Source organism: Caenorhabditis briggsae (genome assembly GCF_000004555.2).
Source record: "Caenorhabditis briggsae complete genome, chrV, whole genome shotgun sequence".
NCBI classification, from domain to species: Eukaryota; Metazoa; Nematoda; class Chromadorea; order Rhabditida; family Rhabditidae; genus Caenorhabditis; species Caenorhabditis briggsae.
In genome coordinates this window covers 11,959,325-11,971,610 of record NC_013488.2, presented here as the reverse complement: position 1 = coordinate 11,971,610, position 12,286 = coordinate 11,959,325, and the positions used below count along the sequence as shown (strand labels likewise).

Here is a 12,286-nt window from a genome sequence, read left to right as displayed (position 1 = left end):
GGAAGTTGGGGTTATTGAAAAGATAAAACAGCCTACTGAAAACAATACAACAGTTTTTTGACAAATTTTTAGTAAGCCAAAAACAAAATCGTAGGAAAAGCAAGTTCTTTCTATTTGGATTATTTGGAGGCATCTTCTTTCTGTTTTCAGATGCTTATATAGAGATTCTCGAAGTTGGAAATCAATGTCGTCAAAATGAAAAAAAAAACTGGCTCCTGAAAGTCTAAGAGCCGCCACTTGTTTTGATCTACTAGGCGTCGCGGCAAAACTGTAATATTTCAACCTCGTTTCTGTTATAAATCTGACAAATGAAAATACAGGTGAAAAATAGAAAGAAAATTTATTCCATGTATTGGAATCGATTGATCTATGAAGGATGACCATAACAGTTTTTTCAATGAATGATAATAATAGGTCATTTTTTAACTGTGAAGAATGGTTTGGAACATTTTTGTTTTTAAAGAAATATGATAAGAGTTTTTTCGAACGAAATTTAAAAAGAAAAATATGTCAAATCAAGGAAAATTAGTTTGAACAAGTATGTCAAACCTCGCGATGGGTTTGCAAATTCGCTCTGTTGCACACATGATAAATGGGGCGAATGTAAGGTTGTTTGAATCACACTTTGAAATAGAGATATTGCGAAATATGCAGAAATTGTTGTAATCTGGTGAAATGATCCAGCTCGATTATAAACCAACCGTATTGCTTTAAGATTTTTCAGTTTTCTATGGAGAATTTTCATATTTTCCCGAGTTATTTTTTTTAATTGTTAACAAAAAGCCTTTTGATAGATTAAACCTATTTTCAATATACTCTTTTTCATCCCTTTTTTGTTTTCTCTCACTATTCAAGAAAAATCAGAAAAAAGAAGGAGAAGAACGTTTATTGCCACCCACACTCAAGAAAATTTGGTTGCGTTTATATGTTTTGTTTGTTCTTCAACTGAAAGGCAACTATCTTCAAAAGTAATGTATACTTTATAGAAAGCTTTTTGAGGGCTATTGTGGAAAATTCAGCTTCTCTTTCAAGAAGAAGGAGAACATCTCGTTTTCAGTGAGACATCCTTTTTTGGATGACTTGATTTCTTTGGATGAGCTTTTGTTCATCCAATTTGTTGCTATTTGTTCTGAAACAATGTATTTAACTAATCCTCACACCTGCCAATCACAAACCCTTTCATTTTCTCCGAATCCTTCTCTCTATTGAACCTTTTTGTCCGCTTCTGCCATTTGTGTGACCAGTCATTTGAAGAAAAAACAGTCGGAAAAGGTCACCAGCTGCCATGGTTGATGTATGCAAATGAATGAGACAGATCTGTGTGTAAGTGGACACTAGAGGTCACACCCTTGGTCCTATTCCACTTTCTTCTTTTCATTTGAAGACCACTTTGTCATTTTTTAATCCAATTCTTTACTTTTTTGTCTCCCAATATCATTGAAATTGAAAATCAGTTAACGGTTTTCTGATTTCTTCCGGTTCAAACCTAATCGAATCATCGAATCATCCTCAATCACCGTGGCCGTTTTCGTCTTCTTTATTTTCTGAATCTCCAATTTTTAATTCGGTTTATAATTCGGTATCGGTGGCAAATTTACACCCAAATTAATTTTTTTTAAATAGAAAAATACGAAAACTGGAAAACACGAAAGGGGAGAAAGAATTTTCAAGGAAATCAAATCAATTACACTCTCCTGACAGTTGTAAAAGTTTCCAAAAATTCAAACAATTTACTCAGTTCTTCATTTCGGACCATTTTGTGTTTTGATGAGCTTCTTTCTTTCGTGTCAAGACCCAGCATTGTGTGGTTCTCTCCAGAAGAAAAGAAGTATGAAAAGCATTGTGGTCTATTACCTCATTGTGTCTGTGTATATTCCTGTGTGACAATGGAAGTAGAAGCACAAGGGTGTGTACTCGTCGGGACGATGACGATGACAGTAGTAGTAGAAGAAGAAAGCATCAAAAGGAGAAGAAGTTTTCTTTGTGCGGTGTTGTCTGGTCTTCCCTTCTTATTCCAATCTTTATGTCCCGATTGACGACCTCTTATTAAGTTTCTCTTTCTTTTTCTCTAAATCCTTTGATGAATCTAGATTCTGGATCTTGATTTTATTAATCGAAAGATCGATGCATGGAACATTGCTGCAGAAAGATAAACCTGAAATTTCAGTTTTCTGTCCTATCTGCAAAAACTGTATATACTAGTGTGATGAATTGCCTTGCCACAACTGTCAGATGATTCTAACCAGAACCCGAACCATATTTTTTTTTGCGGTTTCAAAATAGTTAATTTAAAATAGAATGTATTTTTCCCAAGCCGGACCTAACCCATTTTCCTCGAAACCAGTCTAGACAGCATTATGACGGAACCTATGACAGTTGAGAACTAATATGATTTTTGTTCATTACCTGTATGTTTTCTAAAAACGAAAACACATGACACCCACCTAATTTTAGTACCCCCACCGCTCCCTGATTGTGTTATGAGTCTGAAAACGTGTTGTTTTTGATTTCCAGCCCTTTCTATCTGGGCTGATGTCTGATACTGGTATCGATCGTAAAACGCACCACACCTCCTTAACGTGATTTTTTAAGTTTTCGTTTTACGAGGTACCGTATACTACTCTGTACACTTTTTTGAAACAAGACAAAGTCAGAAACCTGTCTCTTCATTTCTCGTCAATATTGACACCATTTCAACTCGAGAGAGAAAGAAAGAAAATGAGAGGGCAAAATGGCAATTTGAATGTGAAAAACATGAATGTGGGGAGGGGGGAATTGTTTTCGTTTTTCTGCAAATAGAAAACTTCTGGACTTTTCGATGACTTTTGAAAAACAGAAAAAATAAAAGTGATCTCTGCTCGAAACACAAAATAATGTTATTTGAAAGAGATGAGGGAAAATTCTAGAGTTATTTTGGCTGTAGGTATATAAACTTTCTGAAGCTGTTAAATTTTTGGATTGCTGTAGATGAATCCTTTATTTCCATACATGTAAACCGGGCTCTGACATAGTTTCTTTTTGAACCAATATTTTTTGCCAAACCAAATCAGATATGGTAGAACTTGACGAGTACTACAAAATGACATTATTTTAAAAACTGTAGCTTGTCTATGAACAGCCTTACAAACCAAACAGGCCGGAAAAGTGCCAGGGAACGGGATTGACCGCTTTATGACTTTTAACTTTTTTTCATAGACCAGACACAGTTTCCCCAACTAATATAATTTTGTCGCACTCGTCAATTTCTCTAAAATCACATTTAGTCGGTCCAAAAATACGGATTCTAAAAGAAACTGTAGCCAGGGCCCGTTTTGGGCCCGTTTTTAATTATGCTTGGTTCCAACTTTCTTTTTCCTTATCACATTTCGCTCTGTCGACTCTTGTAATTTTGTTCTCTTTGAAATAAAAACATCTGAATCATAAAAAGCTTCCTTCTCTATGTATTGTGAATATTCAACCAACCGAAGGATAGGTTCAGCTGCACAGCTCATTATCTCCCCAAACCACACCTCAGCATTTTTCTTCCCGTCGTGCCTAATGAAAGGCCATTTTCTTTTCCAATTCTCTTCCAATTCTCTTCCCCTCTTCTATTCATTTTACCCATTCATAAAAAAAATAATTGCCTTCAATTATTCGACATGTCCACATTCGATGCGCGTCGTCGGTCATCATTATTGGGGCGAACCGATTATCATTATAAGCCTCTTATCGTCAAAATTGAAAGTTGAACATTGAACACATTGAATTGGCAGGGGAGATTTTCACAGTTTTTGTACTTTAGTTTCCCTATATTGACACGAAGCAGCACTTTTCCTCTCAAGTCCCTGTCTGAAAATATACAACGAACACAGAATGGGTGTTTTTCTGGAATTTTCTTTCCAGTTGGCTGAAAATATTGTAGATGGACACTTGTTGACGAAACGAATGGCGACTAGTAGTGAGTAGGAGGTTCGTCGGAGAAGGCGAGCGAAGACCAGCTGCCAGCGTTTTTTTTTCTTCTGTGGTTCACTCGAATGGCTCTTGGGGGTTTCGGGAACATAAACACATTCTTAGTGATTTCGGGAGAGATAGAGCTCTTTTTTTCGTTTCGTTTACTTTATAACTTTGGAAACCGAGGGATACGGTAGATGTTATTTTTTAAATAACAGACGAAAATTTGAATTGCTAAAATACAAAGAGATTATAGTGGTGTTTATTAGAAGAAAAAAAAATATTTTCAGAAAATATTGCTATAAATATTTTTGAGAAACGAGATGTTGTTTTCGGAATAGTCCGATCTCAATTAGAACACATTTTGTATTTTAGTAGGCACAGGAGTACGGTAACTGGTTGGTATGGACAAGATTTTTGGTGAAGAAAATGGAACTTTATATAATGTGTACCACGAAATTGAAAACTACATTCGGAATACTTTACTTCCTCCATTAAAAATCCGCACCTGGGTATTATGACTTCTTGGTAATTCACTTCAGAAAAAATATTTTTCGAATACACTTCCGAGCGGATTTCCTCTTCACACCCAAAGTCCTAGTCGATCTATGTAATAATCCTCACAAGTATATTCATTTCCACTCCTAGAATAATAACTTCCGCCATATTCGTTCTTCTGGTTCCTGTCTCTCCCCACTTGGAAATCCAATACCTTCACAACTTGATCTTCTCAAAGTTTCGTGTGATCTCAGAACTCGACGAACGTAAGAGAAAAAGTGTTTTCCACTTTTCCTTCGACCAAATGTTTCTTCGTATTCGTTTTCTTCTTTTTCAACTTTTTTTTCGCACCGTTTACACTAGCGTGCGAGCCACTAAAAAGTAAGGGGTATGTCGTTTCTTCTTCTTCTTCCCCCATCTTTTTCCGCTATTGACATTTTTTGCCCCCTCCGATAACGAGAGCGAAGATGGGGACGATTCTTCGAAAGGTTCTCTTTCCAAAGGTTATCAATTCTCTCTCATGGTCGACGATCGTCCCCCCCCCATCTTCTTCTTCTTCTTATCGCCGAGTTTTCCGTTTCTCCCACTTCTTTCCTTTCCAATATTTTCTCTCGATTTTCAATCATCCTTCTTCTTCTTTTCGTCATCCCTTGCAACTCTTTTTTTATATTTTCACATGTGACACTTCTTTTCTCTCTTTTCCTCTCATGGGACTGATCCTTATCGGTATAATAGCCATCACCGCTTATCACCCATTCATTCAGCTCCACCTCCTTTTTCGCCTTTTATAAAGATTCGCCTATTTCGGCACGTAACAAAATGAATGTGACATAGACATCAGAAGATTTATCAATTCATCTTATCATCAAGAAACGAGTGTCTCTCTCTCCTTGTCCTAAAAAGTGGATACGGTACTTATCGTCCCATTTCTTCTTCTTCTTTTGCTTTATTCGTCACTCGACCACACCGGCGTTCGATATATTTAATGTTAATGTAAAAAAGTATAACACACGCAAATAGATGATGTACCGCGCTGATGCGCTTTGTGAATCATCATAATCACAACTATATTTTTACGGTACGATGCTAATGAGACGATTGTATCCATACCATCTGTCCAAATAGTTATGAGTCATTACCTCAGCAGGCGTCGTTTGCTCAATGACTCAAGAAAAATAACACTAGCTAACTTAACTACTAGTTGTCTCTAGAATGTTCTCTAGAATTTTCTAGATCCGCACTTTTCAAAAACACTAGCTTGCTTTCGACTTTCAACGTCGAGATCTTTGTGCTTCTAAAAGAGATAATCCGTTCCTTTATCCGAATCGAGCCGTCATTTGAAAATCATGATTCGGATTAGTGAATTCTAAAAATATATGTCAAAAATCTCACGTTTCCTAAAAAATGGAGAGATAGAATTTGGAAACCAGCAACTACCGTACACACAGCGGTAGTAAAACTTCACACCAATCACTTCAATTTCGATCATCCCATCAGAACCTCCTCTTCCTACTAATCTAGCCCTAACATCTTTCCGGCCAGGTATTACGGTATAATAGTCCACCCGTAAAAGTAAGATCATTAGGCAATCCATCCGTCGTATGCGCTTGATGAAAAAAGAAAAGAGTCCTCTCCTTCTCCTCCAGATGATGTCATACTTTTTCACCACATCAAATGTTGTTCGATGGTCCTTCTCTTCCAATTTAATCATTCCTCGACCCCTTTTTTGTGACGTTTCAGACGAGAATAGAAAAAAGAACGAAACCAAACTGTTTGCACGTATCCTACAAAACTTTTGTAAAAGAAGTTCCTTTGATTCAGTCAGTTGAGTCAACATACATCCTTTTTTTCAAACACCTGGTCAAACGAAGACTATTACAAATTCAATATCCGGATTAACTTTTTTTCTTTCTTTCTGACTAAAAATTTCTGACTCTTAGAACTGAATCACTGCCTAATCTGCAAATTTGCCAGATTCCGTAGAACTGGAATTTGATAAACTGCATTTCCGCAGTGGTAATCTCGTTCTTCGAATTCCAGAATCGAAGGACCCTAGGCTTTTAGATCACTGTTCTGTCTTCTGATAATCGGAACGCTTTATAATATTTTTGTCGAGACTTATCTTGCTTTATTTCTTGCCAGTGTCGTCTTCCATCGTTTCAAACAAAAAAGAGAATGTTCAAGTTTTTTTCGGTTCCTTGGTTCCTTATACTATTTCTATTTTCCCTCTATATTTTCCTCACACAATAATCCAAATTGGGAAGCGATGAGGCGGAGAGAGAAAGAGAGAGAAACGACTGAAAGCGGATCACTCCCCAACATACATAAGGATATCGGAGTCAGAAAAGCGTGCGCAGAATCTATAAAGAGGCATAAAGGAGTGAAAAAGAAGACGAAGGGACAGAAAATGCAAAGTAGAAATGGAGAGAATAGAAGAGATGGAGAACAAACATGTGTACTGTCTTCCCTGTCTCTCTAACCACTCCCAAGCTCTCCTTTTCCATCTCACACTCTAGCTTTCAATGCGAAGCCTCTCCTATGTCGTCAACAGACCGACCGACCGAATGCGCTGATGTTTGCCCGTCGACGCGACGTCGCTAGCGTCGCGTGCGATTCTCTGCGCCTCTCGTTTTCCTTTCACTCTCATCTCCGTCTTTATCGCCTCAGGCAGGCTCCACCCTCTTCTTCTTCCCCTTCGTCAACCCCCATTCTATTTCTTCTTTTTCTCTCCCTTCTCTATCTTCTCGCTCCCTCAGCGATTCGATTCGCACGCTCGCATTACAGCGGCCCGAGCGGGCAGCCCGCGGGTCCGTCGATAAATCGAGGAGAAGAAGGAAAAGAAGAGGAAAGAAGAGAAGAGGAAGGACTGGTCTGGTTTCCACTAGGACTAGAGGCAATGTAGATTCAATTCATTTGATTCTGTTCCGTTTCTCTTCTCTCGTACTTCTTTCCTTCATCGATTAATATCGATCTATACACTTTTTGTACAGTGTGAAAACTTACGATCACATGATAACCTGATGAAAGTTTCAGAACCTTCTGGAAAAAAGTTTCACAAGACATACACATGTTTTGAAAACAATTGTCATACTTAAGCAACTGTTTGATTAGTATAGAAGCAATATAAGTCCCTCTTTTTTTTATTTTGCCCACTCTTCAAGATATATATTCTTAAATATTTATTCTTTCCCAATTTTTATCTTCTTTCCTTAGTTGATAATATTCAATTCTAGTTTTATATTTCCTAATCATATATGATGATTTTCTCGGATTTCAGAGTATTAAAAACCACCCCCGGGTCAAAAAATGGTGTTGTTTTTTACGTCCTGTCCAACCTCATCCCTGGTGAGCCAGTCCCCCACCCCGTCGTCCACAACATCGACGACAACGACATCAGATGTCTTCGTAGAACATCCAAAGTCGCAGCCGATCCCTGTTAGGTACGTATCATCGAGATTCAGTTCAATTTTTCTGGAACTCTGAATTCCAGAAATAACGGTCAATGGGACAACAGCGATCACCTCTCGTGTTCGCCGCTCGAGCGATTCCCATCTCCGCTCGCCACGTCAGCGGAGTCTGTTAACTCGATCAAGTCGAGGTAAAACTTTGATATTGAGTCTTGTCTTTCATCCATATCCATCTTTAGTTGCTCGTCGCGCTCATCGGCCGAACGTGAGACTGAACGTGCTCAGTGTCGCCAATTGCTCAATTCCAGCCTGAGCAAATTGCGGGAGGAATCGAATATGCCACTTCGGAAGCATCTTCTGATTTTCAACACCGTCAAGACGATCCAGGTGAGACGACGGATTCTGTCAAATGAGCTCCTACTTATGGATCAGCTAGCATCACTGAAATTATTACGGATTTAGATTAATTTTTAAAGACTTAAAATACAGAATTATCCGGGATTTCTTCTTGATTGACGCACATAGTAATCTCTGATTTTTTTTACTACTAAATCTCTCGATTTTTCGGAAAACCAGGATTATTTTGGCGCGAAATCCTTTTCGAAGCTCATCGTTTTTAGTTGTTTACAAATAAAAAAAACTCATCATTTGAAAGTCAAAGTGGATCTGGAATATTCTCAAAAAACAATTTTCAGAAAGACTTGGATCAATTGGACGATGAGGAATTGTACTGCTCTCTGGTGGGTATGTCGAACGAGACGACGATGCTGATGGAAGTCGATGGTACCGGTGACGAGTGTTGTTGGGGCAATGAGAAGGATTGCTACAACAATGAAATGATGATGTTGATTTCGAACGCCAACGATGTCGTCGACTCCGCTGTCATCTGCGGAGCACCTCTGAAACAAGAGGAGCGCGGCGCATCGTCTGACATCACTGGAATGATGTTTGGAGGTAAATCATTCGTCTTCTTGCTTCGATAGAATACTAAACATCTGTCGTCTTTTCTTCCCTTTTCTCAAAAGAAAACCGAGCTCCTTTGGTTGTGTCGTGATTTATGGAGCTTGTCTTTTTGCGCCGCGACGCCGTCTTTTTTGTTGGGTGTATCGGCGCGCGCGCGATAATTATGTACGTCCTTTTTCTTTATGGTCACAAAGAAGGATTGGATGGAAAATGGAGGAAGAAAGAACTGGTTTCCTTTTATTCTGTAAGAAAAAAGCATAAATAATTTGGACGATACCGATTGTGGGAGGGCGAGAGAAGAAACGATTCTTGATTCTTATGTTAAGCACTGTAGTTGATTCTCAAGGCCCGATCGGGCCCCGATATCCACAACAGTCGAAAATTCTGAAAATCACGTATACCACCCCGACTAGTCCAAACTGTATAATTGCCCTTAATATAAATGTATCTATCTCTCCACGGTTACTGAATACTACTACAGTAATCCTGTCCAATATTTCTTCCTCGTTCCTTCCAGCTTGAGAGAGATATCTTCATGTGTGGGGGTGTTTGTTTTTTCACTGAAAGCTCGCGCATAAACACGCACACACTTGCGTCATGCCTAATTTGAGCAGTGTAGGGCCTTCTTCGACTAACGAACACTCTTTTTTCACAGCTCGCTATAAACAAGATATGTGGGAGGGGTGGGTGCGGCTGTCTTTTTTATTGGCTCACGTCACGAAAGGAACCAATTTGTAGAAGGAGAAAGGGGATTAGATTAAAAATAGAATAAGGGATGTCGAACATGAAATCATTAAATTCTATTTTCAGACGATCTCGAGATGGATGAGGCCGACACGAAGACCTGGTCCTGGTCCTCTGGCGCGTCGATTTTCGATTCTGTTCAGGTATGCATTGTTTTCTTTTTTTTGCTGCTCTTTTTCCCAGATGGTGGCGCCGGACAGACTAAACTTCAAAATAGACATTCTGCGTCTCTTTTCCTCTTGATCACAAGACTTGTTTATCGGGCCTTTTCTCTACGCTCTCTTCAATTCTAATTCTGTCTTTCCAACGTCATAATCGTTGGCAGGCGGTCTGTGGTGGCCTTCGCCTGCGTCTCTTTAGGTTTCCGACCGAGAAAGAATTGGAAAAGAAGAAAAAGAATAGAGAGGTCGAAAATGTCACATCACGTGTTGGGGGGGGGGGGGGAGGGATTGTTAGATGTATGTGTGGCATGAGAAATGAGAGAAATTTTTGAAGGCCACACTGGTAGGGACATACGGATTGGAGTTTTTTTTTTGAAAATAACCTTGTGATTCATTGGAGAGAAAAAAGAAAGGGATAGAAACGTCTGGATGCAATCGAAACTGTCAAATCATGTGCCTATATTGTTGAGTCATATGTGTTTGTGAATACGGGCGGCTCTGAATAATACATGTATTGGGGGAAGAACAATTGAATCGAAATGAACCAAACACTCTTTCAGGAATCGAAATCTGGCTCGATGGATGCTTTGTTCAAGTGGTCCTCTTCGTGCTCCGATGCTGCCTACTCCGCTCCGATTACCAGCAACTCTTTCGGTGGATGGGCTGATTCTTCTGCAATCTCCGGTGGAGGCCTCTTCGGACTCCCGGATGATTCGACATCGTCGTGGTCCCATGGAGCCACTGGTTTCGACATGTGGGGAAACAGCGACCCACTCGGATCGGCTCGCTTCGACATGCACAATTTGCTTCTTTTGCAAGCTTAGAACTGATAGTTGAGTAGTATCAGTAGAAGAAGCAGTTGTAAAAAAAAAGAAGAAGAAGACGTCAGAAGTCGAAGAAGTCGTTTCAAACGAAGCTCGCCAAACCAAATACTAATCTTAAAATTCGAACATCAAAGGACACACCATACAAAAAGTTAAGAACTCTCTTTTTTAAATTCTCAAACTCTAAACCCAACCCCTCCAAACTCTTGTCATCTACCTTTTCCTCACAGCATATCCTGTACAATCAACCATTTATAATTCATTCCCTTTCTTCAATTAGTGATTAGTTGTGTTTGGTATGATTCGCCTTCCGTTTCATACCATTCATATCGTTGTGAATAGTCTCTAGAAATTCCCTCTTTATATATAATCTAATATTTGGTGTACTACTGCCTAGTGATCTCCCGACCGGGCCTATCTCCCATTCTCTCTATTTCGGTTCTCTCTCATTCAAAATGGTTCTCTTCTACACTTTCTTGTTTTATTCCTTTCCATTTCTGGTTTCCAAATCTCAGTTTTCCAACCCTCACAACATGTGCATTTCTTTTCTTTCCATAGTCACTCAGCTTGTTTTTTGTTTAGTTCCGGTGTTATAATTGTTGAGCGTAATGTAATAAGGCAAGTGTACATAGTTCTTCCCTCCCTTTGAAATGTGTATCATATTATGGTAACTTGTTTTGTATCATCACTCACCTTGATCCATCTCCATCCTATGCAATCTCGGTTTCCCCTTTACGTGGTCCCCAATTCCATCAAATGTGTGAATACCTGACCGAACAGGTTGCCACGTCAAGGTTCTATGAATCTAGGTGCGATGAATAAGGATACCATGACGTGGCAAACTGCGCGGTGGTTAGTACAAAAAACCTCATTCTCTCATTGAACAAAACGCGGTTATATTCTTATCCCATTCTCAATTTGCCTTTTTTCTCATCACTCCCTGTCTAGTCATCATCCCCTTATCCCACCCCAATCTTACCATACTTGTTACACATTTCTCTGTCTTCTCTGCCCCTGCCTTGAAAATCTCTACCATCCGTTCCCAAAACGAGTACTTGTTTTTCTCATCCCATCTCTTCCCATATACACAAAAGCCTCGGAGGTTAGTAGGTTACTGTAGGTTAGCTGCTATGTGTATCTGCATTTTCTCTTATCTAGAAAACGTTCGGGTCTCCCCAAAAATCTGTTCCATCTCCACCAATAATTACTTCGTTTTGTTTTGTTGTTCTGCGTTCAGGGATTGTTTTTTTCCTCCACTACAAAATCATTCATTGTTGTTTTTTCCTTCTCCATTTGCCACCTCCGGGTCACAAATCATTGTTTCCAAATTTCGCTATTAATTTTCCTTCTCATCATTTGGTGAAACCGGTATACCATTCCATCTCCATTTCCATCCCATTCTCCAAATTGTTTTCCCCCTTCCCCCTATCTCAATAATGATTTAGTAGTTTTAAGATATTCCTTCTTTTTCATTTCTCTATTCCTTTCGTATGTCCCAATCAGGTCCCAACCCGTGTTCCATTGCGCCGCGCGCAACCTCCCCTCTCTTTTTGTCAGCTTTACCATTTCTGTAAGTGCCCATTTCGTTCTCTATCTCTTCCCATTTTCTCTTCCACTCATCATCGTTCTCATTTCTTTCCCAATAGATTCGTTAACTTGTGAGTGTGAGTGAGATATTGTGAGTGCGTGAGTGTGTTTTGCGCCGAACTGTCTAAAGTCTGAAAAGCTAGGCGCGTGCATGTGGCGCAGTGTTTCGGTT

General features: G+C 39.3%; 1 protein-coding gene across 1 annotated transcript; it reads left to right on the top strand.

Annotated features, from left to right (window-relative positions):
• Nucleotides 1-7,734: 7,734 nt before the first annotated feature.
• Nucleotides 7,735-10,527, top strand: CBG18891 (the record flags this gene model as incomplete). Its single annotated transcript, XM_002637179.1, has 6 exons — nt 7,735-7,868; nt 7,919-8,026; nt 8,075-8,222; nt 8,531-8,789; nt 9,609-9,685; nt 10,264-10,527. 6 exons carry the CDS (start codon nt 7,735-7,737, stop codon nt 10,525-10,527), a joined length of 990 nt encoding a protein of 329 aa, XP_002637225.1.
• Between the last annotated feature and the right edge of the window lie 1,759 nt (nt 10,528-12,286).